Raw genomic sequence first — 19673 nt, 5'->3', positions numbered from 1 at the left:
TGCATTCACATAGCGGCCAGATTTACCCCAAAGTCCTTGCAAGCTATCAGGGAGCACTTCACACACGATTCGGGTTTTTCGTTGCATGTTAGAGTGTAGCCTAATTTACATCTGGGGTAAGAAAAATCCACTTTTTGCATCGGTTTTTTGCGGCAACTTTGAACTCACAGTAAAGCCTCACAGTAAAGCCTGCTGTGTGAAAACACTCCTGGAAAGCGGATGAGGCAAGTGGCAAGACAGGTTTTGTAGTGAGATATATGTCAAAACGGAAGGAAAACAGAACACACCTTGAAAGACCCTGATGATCTATGTATTCTTCTTCTAGTTTATCTATTAATCGAGTAGAGCCAGCTTTTGAACTCTGGGTGTTTTCTCCTTGGTAAATGGTCTTGTTCTTCCTTTTTTCTTTCCTTTTACTTCTTTCTTCCAAGGGCTTTCTTTCTTCCGTTGCTGCTACAGTATCAAACTGATTAACCACAATCTATTAAAGGGGGGGGGGAATTAATAGTCAAACTTAGCAAATATTTATGAAGATCCTCCTTCAATAGTACAGTCCTCAGTATGTTTACTCAGAACTAAGTCCCTCTGTATTCTCAGTTTACTGCCACATAACTGTGCATAGGACTGCAGCTTCACTTTTTCTTCTCTTCAGTAATGCACAAGGTCACAAGGACGGTTCTATCGATACCCAAACAAGCTGGACAAAAGGGGGCTGAACATGCCACCCATCCTTAAGCCGATCTTCTAACTTGGGTAGCTATTGCCTATACAAATAATTGTATACAATGCCTCTGTCAAATAGTATTTGGGGCCCTCTCAAAGGGAAAGAGGACAGAAGGGGGGGAAAGGCACTGGTCTTCTAAATCCTCAGAGCTGCTTTATACATTGTGTGTTTTAGGTGAACACAAACAAATGTTTGAAAACAAACTGAAAAATGGACAGGTGTATTTGTCAGCAAATCCAGGATTGGCCACAGCTCACTGGTGGCAAAACTGGGTGGTGGTGGTGATGGTGGTTGTGCAATACCTTCAGGATTCAGAAAGGTTTCTAACACCCTTCCAACAAAAGCAAACATTTCTGTGAACACACCTGGGAATCACTAGGATCACTGCCAAGTACATGCAGTGCACAAGTGAAAGACTTATGTGAATTCTGCTCTCTTGAAGTTATCACTTAATAAAAGGCAGCTAACTTTAGTACAATAAACCAAGCCCAAAGGAGGGGTCTAAACGGAATCTTAAATCATGGCTTATTCCAAGGATCAGCAGATCAGGTCACAAATGAAAACAATGCTTTGCCCCCAAACTTCACACAAAAACCTATACCAAGACCTCCCTCCAGATCTACCTCAAAAAAGAGTTTCCTCTCCAACCAGGATTAACAACAGCAGTCCTGTGGGTAGAAGACTCTGAACATTCTCTTACCAGCATGGGAGCAACCAGAGAAGCAACTGCAAACATACTGGTAAGGAATTTAAATGGATCTTACTGTACAGCTAATTTCACCATAGGCTGGTTCATACAATTGTTCGAATCTAGGTTTGATGTGGGTTACCAACATTAGCATGATTGTGTGAACCCACATCAAGGTAGGAATCTCAGATTCAACTCAAGCCATTGGAGTGGATACTCCTATTGAGGGTAGTTGTCACCACAATGGGGGTGGGGAGAGATCTGGCAGAATCCTTAAAAGCATCATCATCCACAAATTGGAAGGGGCAGGGACTTGGGTCAGTACCAAATGGTACTGCCTTCTCACGACTAGTGAGAAAGGGCTACCTGTCTGCAGGGAGAAAGCCCAGAAAAGCTTACCTCCTCGCAGATGATCCTCCAGGCTTCCCTGGGCAGGTGGATCACCTCGCCTCACCCCCCGGAAATACCATAATGCACCGTGCGAGTGTGCAGTGCATTATGGAGATCCTCCCCTCCCCTCTATGGGCTCCCTGCAGTCTGGCAGCTGCAGCTGCAAGCAGCCTCAGCTGACAGACGATTAAAAAATGGAGTAAGGAGAGCACTCACTCTCCTAACCTGTTTTAGAGGGAGGCATCACAGGCAGGTTTGCTGCCGTGGTGCCACTGGGATCAGGCCCGATCCCAGAGGTTCACACGTACGTGCAAAACTGGGCTGGGCTCCCTTAGCCTGGTTTTGCATGCACATGTGAATAGCTTCCCTGTGTTGCTGGATCAAGTGTTATGTGTGAGCACATCTTGTCTTAAAAGCAGTAACAGATCTTATAAGGAAGCACTCACAGAGGACTTGTGCCCCCTTTCCTCCATACATCCAAAGAACAACTTGCACATCTGCCCTGCAGAGACAGACACAAATGCACATCTTGATCATGTGCAAAATATGATGAACAAACATGATCTCCATCTTGAACCTTCTATTGCAAATAGGCATAGCCTGGGATCAGTTTTGGCGATGTGGAAAAACAAGTTCAATTCATATGAATTTAAAAATACGCAAACACTCATATAATGCACTTTTACAAAAAGGTTTCTCATTATCTGTATTTCCCTACATGCAATCTTTTATCACCACTTAAGTTTAATGTGCTTTACATTCCCAGGAAGCCAACCTCACAACCAAAGCATTAGACGGCAACAGATAAACACAATGTACATTTACAGTGAAAATCCAAAATATGCTGACTGTTGTCATTCGCATATGAATGCTAACAATCCCAGACAAATCTTGTGAAAGTTCTAAAATAAATATGCATTTGTTGGACATACAGCAGTGAACGCTGTTAGCTGACTATAAGCCATTGCACACCTCTGGAGTTTCCGGATATTTACAAAGCTCACTTGGGATTTATCATCATTTGCATCTGAAAATCAACTGTCGCCACATTTCAGACATTTTTCAGGGCTAGACCGGGCACAGACCAAATGGACCGCATGCCCACATGCAGATGGCACTGCTATGAAAACTAGAAATTCAGGCTATGGAAGCGAAAAGATCGAAAAGGAGAACAGGGGTGGTGATGGTTGGGTTGTACCCAGTGGTACAGAACTCCATTCTTCTCTGGGGAATTCTAGTCACTAAGCTTAGCTCCAAATATTTAAATCCAAGCAGGGACAATATTAAAGATGACACCCAGGGAGGTACTGGGCTCAGAAACTTGAACACATCCTTGAAATTAGCAAAAAGCAACAGATGCCAACTCAGAGAGAGCAGCTGGGGGTACACTTTTCTAAAACCATCTGGACAACACACAGTGGAAGTTAAGGTGTTTGGGATCATTTTTGCTCAAACATGCAAATCAATACAGGAGCAAATCTTACCACAGGGACATCCGCGTGTGTAGAATCCTTCTGAGCAGAGGGTTTAGATGCTGCATTCTTCATGGCAACAGAAACTCCTACACTGTTAAGGGAAGACAAGGTGGGACTAGGAGCATCTTTTTTCTGCTTTTCGAGGCCCTTTTCATCCATTTCTGCTGGCGACCCCTTCACATTGGTGGGTTGCCCTTGCTGTGGAATACCTTCCTCGTTGCTTAGGGTAAGCGACTCTTTCTCAGTTAAACAAGTCACTAAAAGCTCAGCACAGATTTTGTTGTTTTCAGAAAGGGAAGGGTCTGGGTCAGGGGTGGCAAAGGCATCCAACACTTCTGATATGGGGACATCATAATGCGGATAATAAAAGAGGTCATGGGGAATTATAGAGACTTTAGAAGAGTTTGATTTCACTGCAGCCAAGGACCTGTCCTCATGAGTAACATCCAGGCTCTTAGGAGTGTTTCTAATTAGATGTTCAGGTGGACAAGACGCCTCTGAACTATCCTCAAAACTGGACTCCTCAGTATCTTGAGGAGCAGCATGCATTTCGTATAACTCAGAAGCTGGCTTTGCAGATTCATCCTTATCTGGAAGCTTAGAAATTTCCTCATGCAGCATTTGCATTATATAACTCTGTGTGGTCTCTTCATCCTGGGAACCCAACATTTCCTTTGGCAGATGTTCTGGTACATTTTTAGGTGCATGTGAAGTCCGGAGTAATGAGCGACTCTTCCTGTCAGGTGATTTCGTTCTTTCACTGGTTGATTTCTGTGCATTTGGTTCTTCAGAGTCAACTCCGGAAGACTCTACTGGATCAATGGAATGTCTGGGATATGTAAGAACAGTTGGTGGGAGGTTGTCATTCTGCTTCAATGAATCGCTCGTGCTCAACTGATTCCCTTCAGGTCTATTTGGTTTATTGGCAAGGATGTCAGTAACAGAACTAGATGGAAATCCAATAGGTTCTGTAATGGGCAACGAGCGAGGCCTCTGAGGTTCTTCTGTGAACGTCTCTGAAAGATCAGACAATGGCTGATGCAGATTGTCATGAAGTGCTTCATTTGCCTTATGCAAATGTTGGCCCTTGTGATCAAAAGCCGAATCAAGAATATGGATTTTGTGGGGTGGGGACTGGCTTTGGTCCAGGTGAGTGGTATACGTGTGTTCTCCATTTTCATTCAGAATTAAGATCTTTTCCTGTTTTTCTTGCCCCGGTATGTCTTTAACATGGACATAAGTAGCTTCAACAGGAATTTCCTTGTCTAGATCAGAAAAATCTTCCTGTATGGCATTAAACAAAAATAATGAGGATTAATACATAACAACTACAACTTGTTTTTAATGGTTTCAGAACAATGAAAGCATTATTATGTGCTTCCATGAAGCTAGGCCAATAATTACGGTCTCTTAATATACATATAGGGACCAAACACATTTGATAGTAACTTGTTGACAGCCTTGGATTAGAATTTTAGAATTCCAGACTCTCAAGGCACATCCAGATGGCTCCAGTTTCAGAGACTGGCAGTTTCTGTTTCAGTATTTCTGACTCGTACAGTACAGATGTGCAGGGTGCTTTATTTAGACTGTGCAGCTTTAAAAAACAAAACAAAACTGGATCACACAGCAAACAATAACCAGTTTGGGCTATGCAGCTCACACAGCTGGTTTGCACCATTAATGCTTGGGCCTGGGCAGAGTCCTGGATAAAAGTGATCCCTCAAAATGAATCCTATTGAGAGGCAGCATACTTCTGATTCTCAAATACTGCAATGATTTGGGCAAGAACAAGTGTAAAGATTTCCCTGTTGTGGGTCTTCCCTGGGGTATCTGAGGAGGTGAGCTCACCTCCAATGACAAGCACCATTTTGGACACAGCAAGGTCATCACAGGAGGCAGCAAGGAAACTGGTGGTGTGGCTGCTGGGGCAGGGCTTCTGGGTGGGGGCTAGACGGAGCTGCAGCTGAGGACAGAGCAGTCTCAGGTTGTCTTGTGAGAGCTGGAAGGCTCATGAGATGGGATTTTGAACACTCACAAGTCTTCCACCAATTGTCAGGGCCTATTTAATCCTCTGGCCAATGGTGAGATGGGTCGGAGGATGAAATGGATTGACGCAGCTCTCGGGCAAGCAATTGGATAGCCAGGGAGCAGGAAGGGAGACAGGGGCCTCCCACAACCAGGATAAAACTGTGCCCCAGCTGAGCCCACTAGAGAAGGCTACAAGAGAAAGAAAGAGAGAGCCCTGAGCATGCTTGGCCACACCAGCTATGGAAGGAAGGGCCCACATCTATCTTGCTAAGCAATGGCTAAGTGCCTGTTTGGAAAGCTTTTTCAGAGAGGAGACCTGGCTTTGTGGTAGCAAGCATGACTTGTCCCCTTAGCTAAGCAGGGTCCACCCTGGTTGCATATGAATGGGAGACTTGATGTGTGAGCACTGCAAGATATTCCCCTCAGGGGATGAAGCCGCTCTGGGAAGAGCAGAAGGTTCCCAGTTCCCTCCCTGGCTTCTCCAAGAGAGGGCTGAGAGAGATTCCTGCCTGCAACCTTGGAGGAGCCGCTGCCAGTCTGTGAAGACAATACTGAGCTAGATGGAACTATGGTCTGACTCAGTATATGGCAGCTTCCCATGTTCTTAGCCCATACAATTAAAAGGGAGATTAGCCATCTCCCAGAGCATTCCTTTATTGTGTGGGAGGGGAGGCTGCCCAAGTGGCTACTCTACATGTGCTTCAAAATACTAGTTTAAATTAGTATTTGGGTTGCATGTACTGCTGCAGTACAGATGAACTGTCTCCCTCTATGCAATAAAGGAACATGCTGGGAAGGTGTTAGGATGTCTGTGGAGAGGAGAGCTGGTCTTGTGGTAGCAAGCATGACTTGTCCCCATAGCTAAGCAGGGTCTGCCCTGGTTGCATCTCAATGGGAGACTTGATGTGTGAGCACTGCAAGATATTCCCCTCAGGCGATGAAGCCGCTCTGGGAAGAGCAGAAGGTTTCAAGTTCCCTCCCTGGCTTCTCCAAGATAGGGCTGAGAGAGATTCCTGTCTGCAACTTTGGAGAAGCCGCTGCCAGTCTGTGAAGACAACACTCAGCTAGATAGACCAATGGTCTGACTCAGTATATGGCAGTTTCCTATGTTCCTGTGAAACATATCATGATGAACACGCTCTCGGCAAATCCCACTTTTAATTGCCAGAGAATTATCAACCTGACTGGCTATATTTACTATTCACATCTTCTCAGAATTCTCAAGCTTTCTTTTTTTAAAAAAATCCATCTACAGCATGGTTTTCCAAAACTGATGTACATTTTCATTCTGAATTAAAACTGGAAACCCAGATCACTTACACCTCAAAAAGTTTATTATTTATTACATTTTTATCAAGCTTTTTGCTCTGAGGAGCTCAGAGCAGCAGACTCATGGTTCAATTATTAAAGGGATCAAAGTCCATGTTATATTAAGCCATTCATTAGAGCTCATTTGCTTGTTTTTTTAATCAAGTAAACAGCAGCCATGGGGGACCCAATCTAGAGTGGGATCCTATTGGGGCAAAGGGTTAAAACCTCACTCCCCCTATGCCATGGTCCCAATCTGGATCACGACACCCTGCGATGTTCTTTACTCAGGAAATAAGTCAGCCCTAACAACAAGCCTCCATTAGCATGTTGCCTGGCCCTTAGGGATGCCATTAACAGAACCCTGTCTTTGGATCAGATCATTTCCTATCTATCAAGAGGAAGGAAAATGAACACCTATTTCTTGCATTGCTAGCAACTGCAAAACTCAGCTGAGTAAATATGATTTAACTGGAACAAAGGAGGCCAGGCTTTGGAGGCCAGGCCAGGCCAGACCAAATATGATTTAACAATGAACCAAAGGAGGTTCATTGCTTGTATGTTATATATAGGGGCATAGCTTGTTTAGAGTAGGGGGGAAGGCAGCAGGGGAGGGGGTGCATGCTGCATTGTGTAGAGGTGAGAACTAATCTACCACATTCTTCTGGATATGGGCTGAACCAGGATATGGCAAGTCACATCGTGTGCCTGTGTGGGAGCATTCACGAGAACAATCCAAAGTATCAAATGACACTGATGCTAAACTCATGTTTTAGCTTAAAGAACAACACACACAAAGGTGAATCAGTCCACAGTGGCAATGTCTGAATGTTGGCAACTGTCAGGCGAAACCATGGTCACATGCATAGAAAAACCTGATAATCTTAACTAACTTTCTGTATTATGATCTTTGATCAGCAAATTAAACAGAAGAAAAGAAAAATGTGGGCTTCCCAGAGGCATCTGGTGGGCCACTGTGTGAAACAGGATGCTAAACTAAATAAGCTTTAGGCCTGATCCAACAGGGCAGTTCTTATGTTCTTAAAAATTGGCAAGCCTTGATGGCTACATTTATTCAAGTTTGTAATAATTACCAAGGGTGCTCTGATATAAGCAACCTCTCAGTCAGCAACCTCTGCTAACTGAGCAAAGAGGCACCTTTTAAACGTGGTGACTCTCTTTATTTAGCAGGGGGAGAGTAACTGGCCCTATCCACCCCCAGGACAGGACCTTGGTGACTGTTGCTGGTGTCTATCTTATGTTTCTTTTTAGATTGTGAACCCTTTGGGGAGAGGGATCCATCTTACTTATTTGTTATTTCTCTGTGTAAACTGCCCAGAGCCATTTTTGGAAGGGCGGTATAGAAATCGAATGAATGAATGAATGAATGAATGAATAAATAAATAAAAATAAATGAATAAGTGCCTTAGTGAAGAATAGAGGGAAAGAAGATAGAAAACCACTATAGATAAAGGTTTTCCAGAAGTCATTAGAAAACCATTATCTTTTGTATTTATACAGTGTGCCGTCAAATCGATTTCAACTCCCGACGCCCACAGTGCCCTGTGGTTATCTTTGGTAGAATACAGGAGGGGTTTACCATTGCCCCCTCCTGCGCAATATGAGATGATGCCTTTCAGCATCTTCCTGTATCGCTGCTGCCCGAACTAGTACCAGCAGGGATTTGAACCAGCAGCCATCTGCTTGTTAGTCAAGCATTTCCCCGCTGTGCCACTTAAGGTGACTTTTTGTATTTATAGACTGCCTAAAATATGCATATAACATATGCATAAGTATTCATGGTTTAAAAATGCAACAATCAAATGCAGAAAAAATATGCATATAACATATGCATAAGTATTCATAGTTTAAAAATGCGACAAACAAATGCAGAAAACTAAAACAGTGTAGAGAATAAAAACAATTCACACTGTTTACAATATTGTTTAACTGCACAGTATTTACATACCCCTTCCAACTCTGGAAAATGCTCCAGAAATTGTGCCACGTAGGTGACAATGGACTGTTCATCAGGTGACTCGACCATGATGTCTGGGGAGAAAGCATCACAGAAAGTACTGTCTAGTTAACTGATATTTAGGAAGGAAACAATGAATTAAAGAACATCCGTGCCAAAAGGGGCTCTATCCAGGATACTGAACTAAAAGGTCAATCAAGGGTGTACCTTTGCTTTTTAGCATATTCTTAATGGTACGTTATAAGACTTTGGATTCCTCTCTAGTCACAACATTTAACAGGGACTTCTTTTTACCAATGGCAGGATATACATATTTCAGATAAACAAAGGAAGGAACACCTTGAGGATGCCTCCTCCTTTACTTCCTTCAAATCCCTCCTCAATCTTCAACTCCTTGTGAAGCCTTTCACACAACTGCTTAGCCCCAATGTACCACTGCAGGGGTAGGCTACCCTGGCTCTCCAGCTGTTGTTGAACTACAACTCCCATCAGCCCCAGCCACAATTTACCCCCTACCCTATATCTTTAGATATATACAAATACACCCATAGAAGCAGGCAGGCAGGCACACAAAGGCACTGTAGGACACACAGTTACCTTCTGGCTCTAAAAGTCTTGGAATACCCAGATGGTTTTGTGCGGCAGTGAAGGCATCCTCTAAGTTTTCCCGGGGCGATTTCTCCAAAGCTTGTTTCATATCTACCACGTTAGAATCTATTGCTTTGATTACAGCCAAGAAAGCAAGGCCACTTCGCCAACTGCTGGCAAAATCCTGAACTGCAACGCCATACCTAGAGAGACAGAGAGGCATTGTGATGTGAACATGCAGGTACACACATACAGAGCGCACTGTCTCATCAGCTCTTGTGATGCAGAACATTACTGGAATGGCATTAACTTCCCAGCTTCAGAAAAGGCTTGCAAATACACCAAGCACTCCCAAGCATTCTGGATGGCCAAGAGCATTTCCGCAGGCCATGCATTATTGCCAGCAGCTTGCTGAACGTGTAGACATTTGGGGCCGATTCTGGGGCAAGGATGATTATAATCAGTTTGTTAAGCTTGCTTTCCCCTTTTCACATGGCAAACTTGGGGCTGTTTCACACAGGACTCTTACTTCAGTATGCTTTGCCACGTGAGCATAAAACACTATATTATTATTATTATTATTATTATTATTATTAATAATTCGATTTCTATACCGCCCTTCCAAAAATGGCTCAGGGCGGTTTACAAAGAGAAATAAAACAAATAAGATGGCTCCCTGTCCCCAAAGGGCTCACATTCTAAAAAGAAACAGGACACACACCAGCAACTGTCACTGGAAGTACTGTGCTGGGGGTGGATAGGGCCAGTTACTCTCCCCCTGCTCAATAAAGAGAATCACCCTGGTAAAAGGTGCCTCTTTGCCCAGCCAGACAGTTCATTTGCATTTACAAACGTTTCTCCTCCACATAAACAATGATCAAAAGGCAACATTAAACAAACCTATGTATACCCCGCCTTTTAAACATGATGCTTCACAAAGAGGCTTACAATAAAACTCCAGTCATAAAAACGATCAGTCACTGACAGCCAGAGCAGCCTACTGAAGGTGCTCTGGGCGCACCCACCCCCCTCCCCGGCCAGCTGCAGGCTCTCCCCCTGAAGCGCAGGTGGACAAAGGCACAAATACTGCTGGAGCAGCCCTGCATTGAAGAAATGCTCTGTTAGAGCGGAAACACATCGCTTCCATGGCAGCTGTGCGTTTCTGCTCGAACAGAGCTCTTCTAGACTGCGGACAAGCTCCAAAAGGTTCTGCACTCCTGTGCAAGAGCGCAAGATTGCCTGCACTTCCGCGGAGAGCCTGCAGCAGGGTGGGGATGTCCAGATCGCCTATAGTGGGCTGCTCTGGATGTCAGTCAATACTGTACATATGAAACACTTAAAAACTCAGACGACATTTTAATATACTGAGCTAGATGGACCTGTGGTCTGACTCCATATACGGCAGCTTTCTATGTTCCAAACCCAGCCTCACAGCCAGGCATCTACAAATCGCTAGAGGCAAATGCCCCCAGCCCTCTGGCAAGCAGGACACCCAGCACCACACAGATCTCCTTTCCACCGCAATTTCTGAGATGGAAAGAAACAGTAGGAATATTTTCTGAGCAGTGAGGGAGGCTCCCACTGTTTCTTCCCATCTCTGTATCCCAGCGCAAATGACAGAAGTCCCACTTCTCTCCAACGCCCTCTGCCTGTGTGCCAGAAAAGCATCTGAGGGCAGAGAGGGGATTGGTGGTGACCACAAATAATGGCTGGCTAGCTTACATTTGTGGATCCCTGCCAAAAGTAATTTGAGTGCACCACGGAGCAACACATACAACCTCCTCCCCCTTAAAAGAAACCCCACCAGAGATCCAAACACGGCTTTCCAGCGGTCTCGTCGGACCGTCAAGCAACTTATCCATGAAGAACAAGAGAGTTTTGTGTTGAAGGACACTGAACAATCTCATTCTGCAGCCGCAGGATAAGACTCACGCTCCTTGTCAGCCATCTGCTCCCATGATGCAATGTAATGTGTCACCTGATGTGAAGGCACCGTCACTTTGTTTTTTTTAGACGCCAGGTGAAGATCTTTCTGTTCACTCGGGCTTTTTAATTGATTTTTAAAATTGATTTTCTTTTGAAGTTTTAAAAATGTTTTGTATTATATTGTGTGTTTTTTTTTAGTTGGGATTTGTTTGTTGTGTTTTATGTCTTTTTATTGGATGTTTTTAATGCTGTGTTGTGAGCCACCCAGAGAACAATTTTTTTAAAAAATACTGCCCTTAATGGAAACAATCTCAAGACGGTTTACAACATCTCTCTCTCTCTCTCTCTCTCTAATTCTCAAAGGCGTACCCGTGGTTAATCCTGTGTGTGGCAGCTCTCGCGACAGTTCACGAGCAGTTGCTGGGAGTTGCAAGAACTGGCGAGGGAGGGAGGGAGACTGTGGAGGAGGAGGTGGCAGCACCATTGTGAGCTGCCAAGGACGGCCAAGCAGGCAGCGAAAATGGGACTGCTGGCCTTGTGAAGGGGACCAGAGCTGGCGGGTGGGAGGTCAAAGAGAAGGCACCACCACCACTGCGAGCAGCCGACAAAAATGGGCCGCCGGACTCCTTGCAAGGAGGACAGCTGGCGGGGGAGGGAGATCGAGGAGGAGGCACCACCACTGCGAGTGGCCAAGCAGGCAGGGAAAACGGGGCCACCAGCCTCCTCACAAGGCAGATGAGAGCTGCCGGCGGAAGGGAGGCAAGGGAGACTGGCTGAAGGGATGGGAGGAGAACTGGCTGAGCCCTGAAATGGAGGCGGAGGAAGGGAGAACTAGGGGCACAGATGCTCTGGATCAGAATCAGCTAGTTTAATGTAATATAAGACTATAAAAGTTACACAATAAAAATAGAAAAATGGAATGCAAGAATACACATTTAATTAAAAGTTTAAAAAGCATATACATGTTAAGAAGCAGCTAACAAAGTATTATTAATTATTATTATTATTATTACTACTACCTTTCTGCTCATCATGCCATGCAAGCAATTAGCATTGTAGAAAGGTACCTCAACTGGCAATGTAATCACTGCCCTCTCTCACACAAGGAAGAAAGGCCCTCTGTGTTCTGAGAAACAAGCGAGTCCTCGAATAATTTTCCACAGTGTGGTGCTCTCAGATAATAAGACTATAGCACTGTTCCCCTCTGGTTCATAAGCAGAGTTCAGCCTTCCGACACACATCCTTCTCCAATGGGCAAATCAGGAATCGCCCTTCGTCCAGAACAACACAGACAAACCAAATGCAAACCTATGCTATCAAATGCACACATCTTTGTACAAGGCTATGGATCTGAGAAGCCCACAGGCAAGAAGTGAGGGCATGCCCTCTCTCCTGCTGTTGCTTCCCTGCTGGTATTCAGAGGCATCTTGCCTCTGAGGCTGGAGGTGGCCTAGAGCCACCAAACTAGTAGTCACTATATTTCCTTTTGAATGTGTTCTATGCGTTTTTTAAAACTATAGGGGGGAGTTTTCCTCCTAAGCAGTAACAGGAATACTACTTAGTATTTTGATACAGCTTTCAAATGTCAAAAGTGCTTCACAGACATTCTTTTGTTGCAATTCTTATAAGAGCCCTGCAAGGTAGGCCACAGTATGATCATGCCCATCTTGCAGACAAAGGAACTGAGGATGAGTGAGAGTAGCTTACCTCACCTAGTGAGTTCAGGGAGAGGCAAGATTCAAACAGAGGGGTTCCCGATTTGCAGCTCAGTCACTTAGAAACAAAGTTTCCGTTATGAGAAGTGCATGTTTATGAGAAGCACATGGATTTTTGTGTTTTGTTTTAAGTGGTACAACCACAACGAATATTTATATACCGCCTGGTAAACAGGTGTGGGGCTGCTTGATACAAACTGTAACTGTGACATGGTGAAAGCTGAAGACCATTCTGTTCACTCAGACTTTTTAATAACTGATTTTTCAAATTGATTTTCTTTTAAAGTTTTTAAAATGTTTTGTATTGTTGGTGTTGTTTTTTGAGCTGAGATTAGTTTGTGGTATTTTATGTCTTTTTGTTAGATGTTTTTAATGCTGTGTCATGAGCTGCCCAGAGAACAATTTTTTTATTGTTGAGAGGTGGCTCTGCAAACCCCTGCCCCCATGCCACTGCTAGCTGGGCTAAGGGGCACCTTGTAGAGTGGTGGTTCTCTTATATATTTCCACCCACAGCAGAAGTGCCCAAGTAAGGAGAGCGCTGCCATTATTTTCATTGGTTCCCAATTGCACAACTGCGTTTGTGCAATTCTTGTGTTTAGCACAACAGTGCTCTTGGGCAACTGAGCAAACATTGGACCGGGTCTCCCGATCCGTGAGACCCGGTTTGGGGAAGTGAGCGGGAAGGGAGCCCTGGGCGGCCGGATCGGCCGCCCACACAATGGCCGGCTCCAGGGGCGTAGCAAGGTTGGAGTGGGCCCAGAGACAAGATTTTAAAATGGGCCCCCCCCAAAGTCCAGGGCCTCCACACACCCCAGGCCCCCAAGGATTTAAGTCTGATATTCCAAAATAAGTATGCTGCCTGCAAATACATTTCACTGAATACACACACACACGTCACAATATATAGTGATATACATTGAGTACTATACATTTGTATTACTTTTAATGCCTAGAACACACTAGAAAGATGAATTATTAAAATGGGCCCCTCGCTGCAGATTAGCAAAGGAGACTTTCAACCATGCAGGGTGAGCCTATGTTTGTTTTCTCAGAATTCTGAACAAATTCAGTCAAGTTTGATTGCAGGAGGTTTTTCACAGGAGGCTTTTAAAGCCCTTTAAGACACATCTCCTCTGGAATGGAGGTGCTGCATTCACATGTTGGCCAGATTTACCCTGAAGTCCCTGCAAGTTATTGGGGAGCAGTTCACACACAAGAAAAATAAAATAAAAGCACCACACATGCTTCACAGTTCTCACTCAGACCTTCTGGGTTGCAAAACAACTTGAACATAAGTGCATTTATAAATGAATGAATGAATAAATAAAATTAATAAAATACTGTTCCAGAAGTTTTTGCAATTTTCTGCCATGAAACAAGCCACTTATAGGACTTTTTAGATAGTTTTTTTTAAGTCAGCAAATTTTCCAAGCTGTTTCAAAATAAATATTCAGAGACTTCTCGGTCCCTCCACCCCCCATATCCAAGCCCTATGGCAAGCAGATCCCTATATATGGGGGGGGGGCGGGAAAGGTAACCACAAAAAGGAGTTCACACTCTACCTGGCAAATGCTGGTCTGGGTTGAGCAGGGCAGCAAGGGGTCTTCTGCTGCAGAGAACACTCTGGCTGCCTCCTCCTTCCTGGCTTGCTTGGGCCCTACTCGAGTTCAGGCTTCACTGCGGCCTACACGGAGGCCTCCGTGGAAGCCCCGCCCACCCGCCGATCAGCTGAGAGGCGGGAGAAAAGGAGCTCTTGGCAGCTTGCCTGCTGCTTCGATTTCGGGCCAGCAGAACAAGCAGGAGAGACGGTGAAGAGGGCAAGTGGCTGAGAGGCTATGGGGCTGGGCAGGGGGCAATGGGGAGTCACATGAGGTGCCTCTGGGGTGCCCCTCCAGGCAGTGGGGCCCCCAGACAACTGTCTCCCCTTGCCCTATCATTGTTACGCGCTTGGCCGGCTCCAAAATGGAGCCGGCGGGAGCTGGGGAGCCCGGGGGCTGTGCAGCCCCCGGAAGCCCCAGTATGCCCTGCGTGAGTGCGCAGGGCATACTGGGGAGACCCCCGAGCCGGGAGGCTGCTTTTAAGCCTCCCAGCCGGGGGTCTACTCGCAAGTAGCCACGGCGCGGCGCGGCTACTCACGAGCAGATAGCCCGGGTTTGCGGAGCGCTCACTCTGCAAACCCGGGCTAAGGGGTGGGCTACAGGAGCAGGTTAGCTGCTCCAGAACCACCGGGCTCGGCTACGAGCCCAGTGGTTCTCACGACCAACAAAAATCGGGCTAGCCTCTGCTAGACCAATTTTTGTTGGTCGTGAGAATAGCCCCATTATGTTGCAACATGCATATAATGTTGTTGTTGTTGTTATTTTCCTCCTGCTTCAGTCCCAATCCCTTGACTTCTGTAATGTGCTCTATGTGGGGCTGCCTTTGTACGTAGTCCGGAAACTTCAGTTGGTTCAGAATGCGGCAGCCAGGTTGGTCTCTGGGTAATCTCGGAGAGACCACGTTACTCCTTTACTGATGGAGCTACACTGGCTGCCAATAGGTTTCTGGACAAAATACAAAGTGCTAATTATAATTTATAAAGCCCTAAACAGCTTAGGCCTTGGGTATTTAAGAGATTGTGTTCTTCACTACGAGCCCCACCGCCCACTGAGGTCATCTGAGGAGGTCCGTCTCCAGTTACCGCCAACTCGTTTGGTGGCTACACAGAGACGGGCCTTCTCGGTCGCTGCCCCAAGATTGTAGAATGTGCTCCCTGCTGAGATATGATCTTCCCCATCTCTGGCAATATTCAAAAAACACTTGAAAACCCATCTTTTCACCCAAGCTTTCTCAGCTTCCTAAATTTTTAGGTTTTAATTTCTGGTTTATTTTTAAATTGTTAAAAAAAAAATTAAGTTTTTGTATATGTTTTTAACTTGTTTTATGCTATTATAATAGTGAACCGCCCCAAGACTTTGGTTTGGGGCAGTATAGAATGTATTAAATACATACATAAATATTGTTAACTGCCCAGAGATGAAAGTTTGGGGCAGTATAGAAATGTATTACATACATACATACATACATACATAAATATTGTTAATCGCCCAGAGATGAAAGTTTGTGGCAGTGTAAAAAATTCAATATAAATAAATAAATAATCCATATCCCACCACCCATCAGTGCTCACCCATCAGAATGAGTTTTGTTGTGGGCAGCAGTATCAATACAGTGTACGCGCATGTGCATTCAGAGTGGCCTGATTCAACCTAAGCGGGATCTAAAATTAACTGAGCAGACATTAAAAGCCTGTGAGTGTGCACACGTGCATAAGAGGGAACACTTCCCCATACATGCTGCTATTTGTTGGAAATGCAGCTCCTGATGCATCAACTCTTAACACCAGCAACCCTAATGACCAGTAGGGGGATTAGGGGTAGAGACAGTGAGCAAGGGAATTCCCTCTCTGACTACACTTTCTCTACTCCTTAATCTACACTTTCTCCACTCTGCTTTCCCTTTGTAAGACCAATAGTCTCAGGTTTCATTCTCTCACATGAGAGACAGACTTCCTCTTCCTCCTTCCCCTTCCTGGTGTAGCAAGAAGCTAGGCATGTAGGCCTTTCCTATCTCTCTTATGTATTTCCTAAATAAAACTACTTTACTTAGAATTTTAACTCCATGTCTCCAGACAATATTAATTAGCAGTGCTCTCCTTATTTGAGAACTTCCATTGTGGGTGGGGTAGATAAGCAGATCTTCCCTCCAATTCTCCAACAGGAATGCTTTTTATCAGCTTCGGCTGATATGCCAGCTACGACCATTGCTAGAGATAAATGACCTTCAAACAGTGGTGCATATACTGGTAACCTCTGGTAAGGAGCCAGCGTGGTGTAGTGGTTAGAGTGCTGGACTAGGACCGGGGAGACCCGAGTTCAAATCCCCATTCAGCCATGAGACTAGCTGGGTGACTCTGGGCCAGTCACTTCTCTCTCAGCCTAACCTACTTCACAGGGTTGTTGTGATGAGAAACTTAAGTATGTAGTACACCGTTCTGAGCTCCTTGGAGGAAGAGCGGGATATACATGTAAAAATAAAATAAATAAATAATAATTTTTAAAAAACCTCCAGACTTGACTACTGCAATGCACTTTATGTTGGGCAGACTTTCAACGTAGTTCAAAAAATGCAGTTAGTACAAAATTCAGCAGCCAGTCTCCGGGGTTGCCCAAAGAGATCACATTACACCCATTTAAAAAGAACTGCACTGGCTGCCAATACATTTCTGGGTGAAATTTCTGGGTGAAAATGTGGGATGGAAAAATACCTTTTCAGAAAGCTGCTTTGTAATTGCTTTGTAGAAAGTGTGTTTGAAATTCAGTGCCTCTGTGAGATGGAGAAGTACAGGCCAGAGAAAGTGATAAGTTGGCTATCCGCCCAAAGCAGAAGAAGTGGGGGTTCGGAACAGCGGGGAGAGATAGACTCCCTTGAATAGTAACTGTATTGTTCTAGGAATGTGGAGGCTTCTTCTATTAATTAATTAATTATCTCTGCTGTGAAAAAGAAACTTAGAGCGCAAAATCCAGCCTCTATGCAAGCATATGTACGAATGTAATGTATTGATTGGCTCTTTGTGGCTGAATGTTGACGCCTAATTATGTAGTAATGCCAAATTATAAAAACTTGTGACCCAGGCAGCAAGGCACGTCTCTCAGGTTTCACCGTGAGGTACTGAGTGGCGTCGTCAGCGCTGACTTGACTTGGCTTGGCTTGGAACCAATAAACGGTGATTTTGCTTCCTTCAATCATCCTTGTTTGCCTGGTTTGTGGTTCTGAGGAAATTGTTGGCCCTCAGGTAACAAAACCTGCACAAAGTGCAGGTTATTACCTAAAAAGCTCTGGCTTGAGTCCGAGGTATTTAAGAGAATGCCTTCTTCTTCATCAACCCCACCACCTATTAAGATCATCTGGGGAGGACCGGCTGCAGTTGCCACTGACTTGGTTGGTGGCGACTCGAAACTGGGCCTTTTCTAGAGTTGCCCCGGGACCCTGGAAAGTGCTTCCTAATGAAATTTGTCACCGGGGCAAACAGCAGCAGCTAAGGAGGCAGTCTGGATTAGGATCATGGCAGGATCAGAGGCTCAAAGCCCCCTCCCCCATAACAAGCAATGCTATTTGCAGATATCGTGTTGGGGATATTTCTACAGATAAAAAAGAGAGGGGAGAAAGGGAAGATGACTCACTTTCTTGTTTTCTTTTGAACCCAGGTTAAAAGGGCCTTGATTGCTTTTCGCTGATCCTTTACAGAAACAGACATGCTTCTCTCAACATTAGGTGTGCTGGGGTAAGAAGTGTCCGAGTCAGGTCCACTGGGCCCTGATGACAGACTGGAAGAGGAGGAGTTCCTATTGAGGTTGCCTGTGAGTTCCTTAATCTGCAACACAGAAGGAAACAGTCACAGTCAGAAACATACAACAAAGAATCCATCATCCCGCCATGCTGTTGTCAGGACAAACAACTCTATTCATTTTTTTAGATAAATGGCTGCTTACAGATATCACAAGCATTCATGTCAGCCACCCCTGAATTAAACCTGGGACTGCATTAAACTTGGGTTTTCATGCCACCTAAAACCCTTGTCCCCCAGTGAAAAACAGCAATATTCAGGTCAGCCCTAGGCAGATGGATTCTAAATATTATACAGGCATGAATGGCTAGTTGTCAACATTAAGAGAGCAGAATTTAAAAGTATGTGCCCTTTCAAAGCCCAATACTGCATTGATCCCAGTTTCAGTGCTACCCACAACCTGCAGAGGAGAAGGTTGGGGTTGAAAGACCAAAAGAAAGTGTAGCTGCTTGGAGACCAAGTTGCAAGCAAACACAACATGTGAGAAGCAAAAATAACATAGAATGTGTTTACTGTTTACAGGATGCAGAAAGTAGGCAGGCACCTCAGCTTACAATGTTCATGCTTTATGGTGCATGAATACATGTGCAAGTACCTTAACTCTTCACTTAAACCTAAGGGGGTTTTAAAAAAATCCTAGAGTATACAATAACATGTGTACAACCTGCGAAGACTAATCAAGTAGCCACTCTATGAACGGAGCCACTGAAAAAAGTGAATTTGGCTCAGATCAAGCCTTGCATTTAAAGGTGCTCATTTTGGTTAAGGAAAACTAACCAAATGGCTCTAACTGGCTTTTCTGTATAATATGCATTTTGTTATCTGTTGAACAGATAAACATGTTCTATGGTTTTATCTGATTGCTTGAAACCAAACATTAACTTTGGGATTGCCTTTGGGCAAGTATAAATGTTTAAAATAGAGAATTAAAAATCTAGATTTCAGCACAGCCGTAGAAGGCAGAATTTAAGAATTCCACAAATCAGGAGGATATATAGTTACATACAAACCTGGTAATTTAATTTTAGAACTTGTTTAAGAGGAAATAACCAGAATTGCTTTTTAAAAAGGCAACTGTTTGCTATGAATCATGCTCATTTTTTTTTTAAAAAAGTGCTGCCTCTAGAGTTGAATCACACAGACAGCTGCCTCCTCTGAATTCGGCAGAGTCAACGTGTAAGTGACTTCCAAACATCCCAGTATTGTTCACATTTTATGGGGCATGTGGGATGTCTTCTAGCAACAAGCCTTAGTTATCTATTGAGAAGAGTTCTAAGTATTTGTTCAGATGGATAGGAGAACTATTATTGGTTCATACTGATTTAAATCAACTTCATGAACTTCATACTGATTTACAGAGTAGAAATCAGTCTTTTTATACTGGAGAGAGGAGAGCTGATCTCATGGTAGCAAGCATGAATTGCCAACTTTGCTAAGCAGGGTCTGCCCTGGTTTGCATTTGAA

General features: G+C 44.4%; 1 protein-coding gene across 7 annotated transcripts in view; it reads right to left on the bottom strand.

The window, feature by feature from the left end:
- Positions 1-19673, bottom strand: part of CLMN (calmin) — a 140287-nt gene that overhangs the window by 11830 nt on the left and 108784 nt on the right. For 6 of the 7 annotated variants that reach the window (XM_053282152.1, XM_053282123.1, XM_053282104.1 and 3 more), the window contains 5 exons: positions 18046-18236; positions 9192-9385; positions 8586-8668; positions 3287-4561; positions 288-481 (listed from right to left, as the gene is read on the bottom strand). In XM_053282152.1, coding sequence (XP_053138127.1) covers positions 288-481; positions 3287-4561; positions 8586-8668; positions 9192-9385; positions 18046-18236 — 1937 coding nt within the window. The remainder of the gene's footprint in view (positions 1-287; positions 482-3286; positions 4562-8585; positions 8669-9191; positions 9386-18045; positions 18237-19673) is intronic. The other variant, XM_053282113.1, reaches the window with a different exon arrangement.

The sequence above is a fragment of the Hemicordylus capensis genome, chromosome 1 (assembly GCF_027244095.1).
Source record: "Hemicordylus capensis ecotype Gifberg chromosome 1, rHemCap1.1.pri, whole genome shotgun sequence".
Taxonomy (NCBI): Eukaryota; Metazoa; Chordata; class Lepidosauria; order Squamata; family Cordylidae; genus Hemicordylus; species Hemicordylus capensis.
This window is presented reverse-complemented; position numbering and strand designations above follow the sequence as displayed.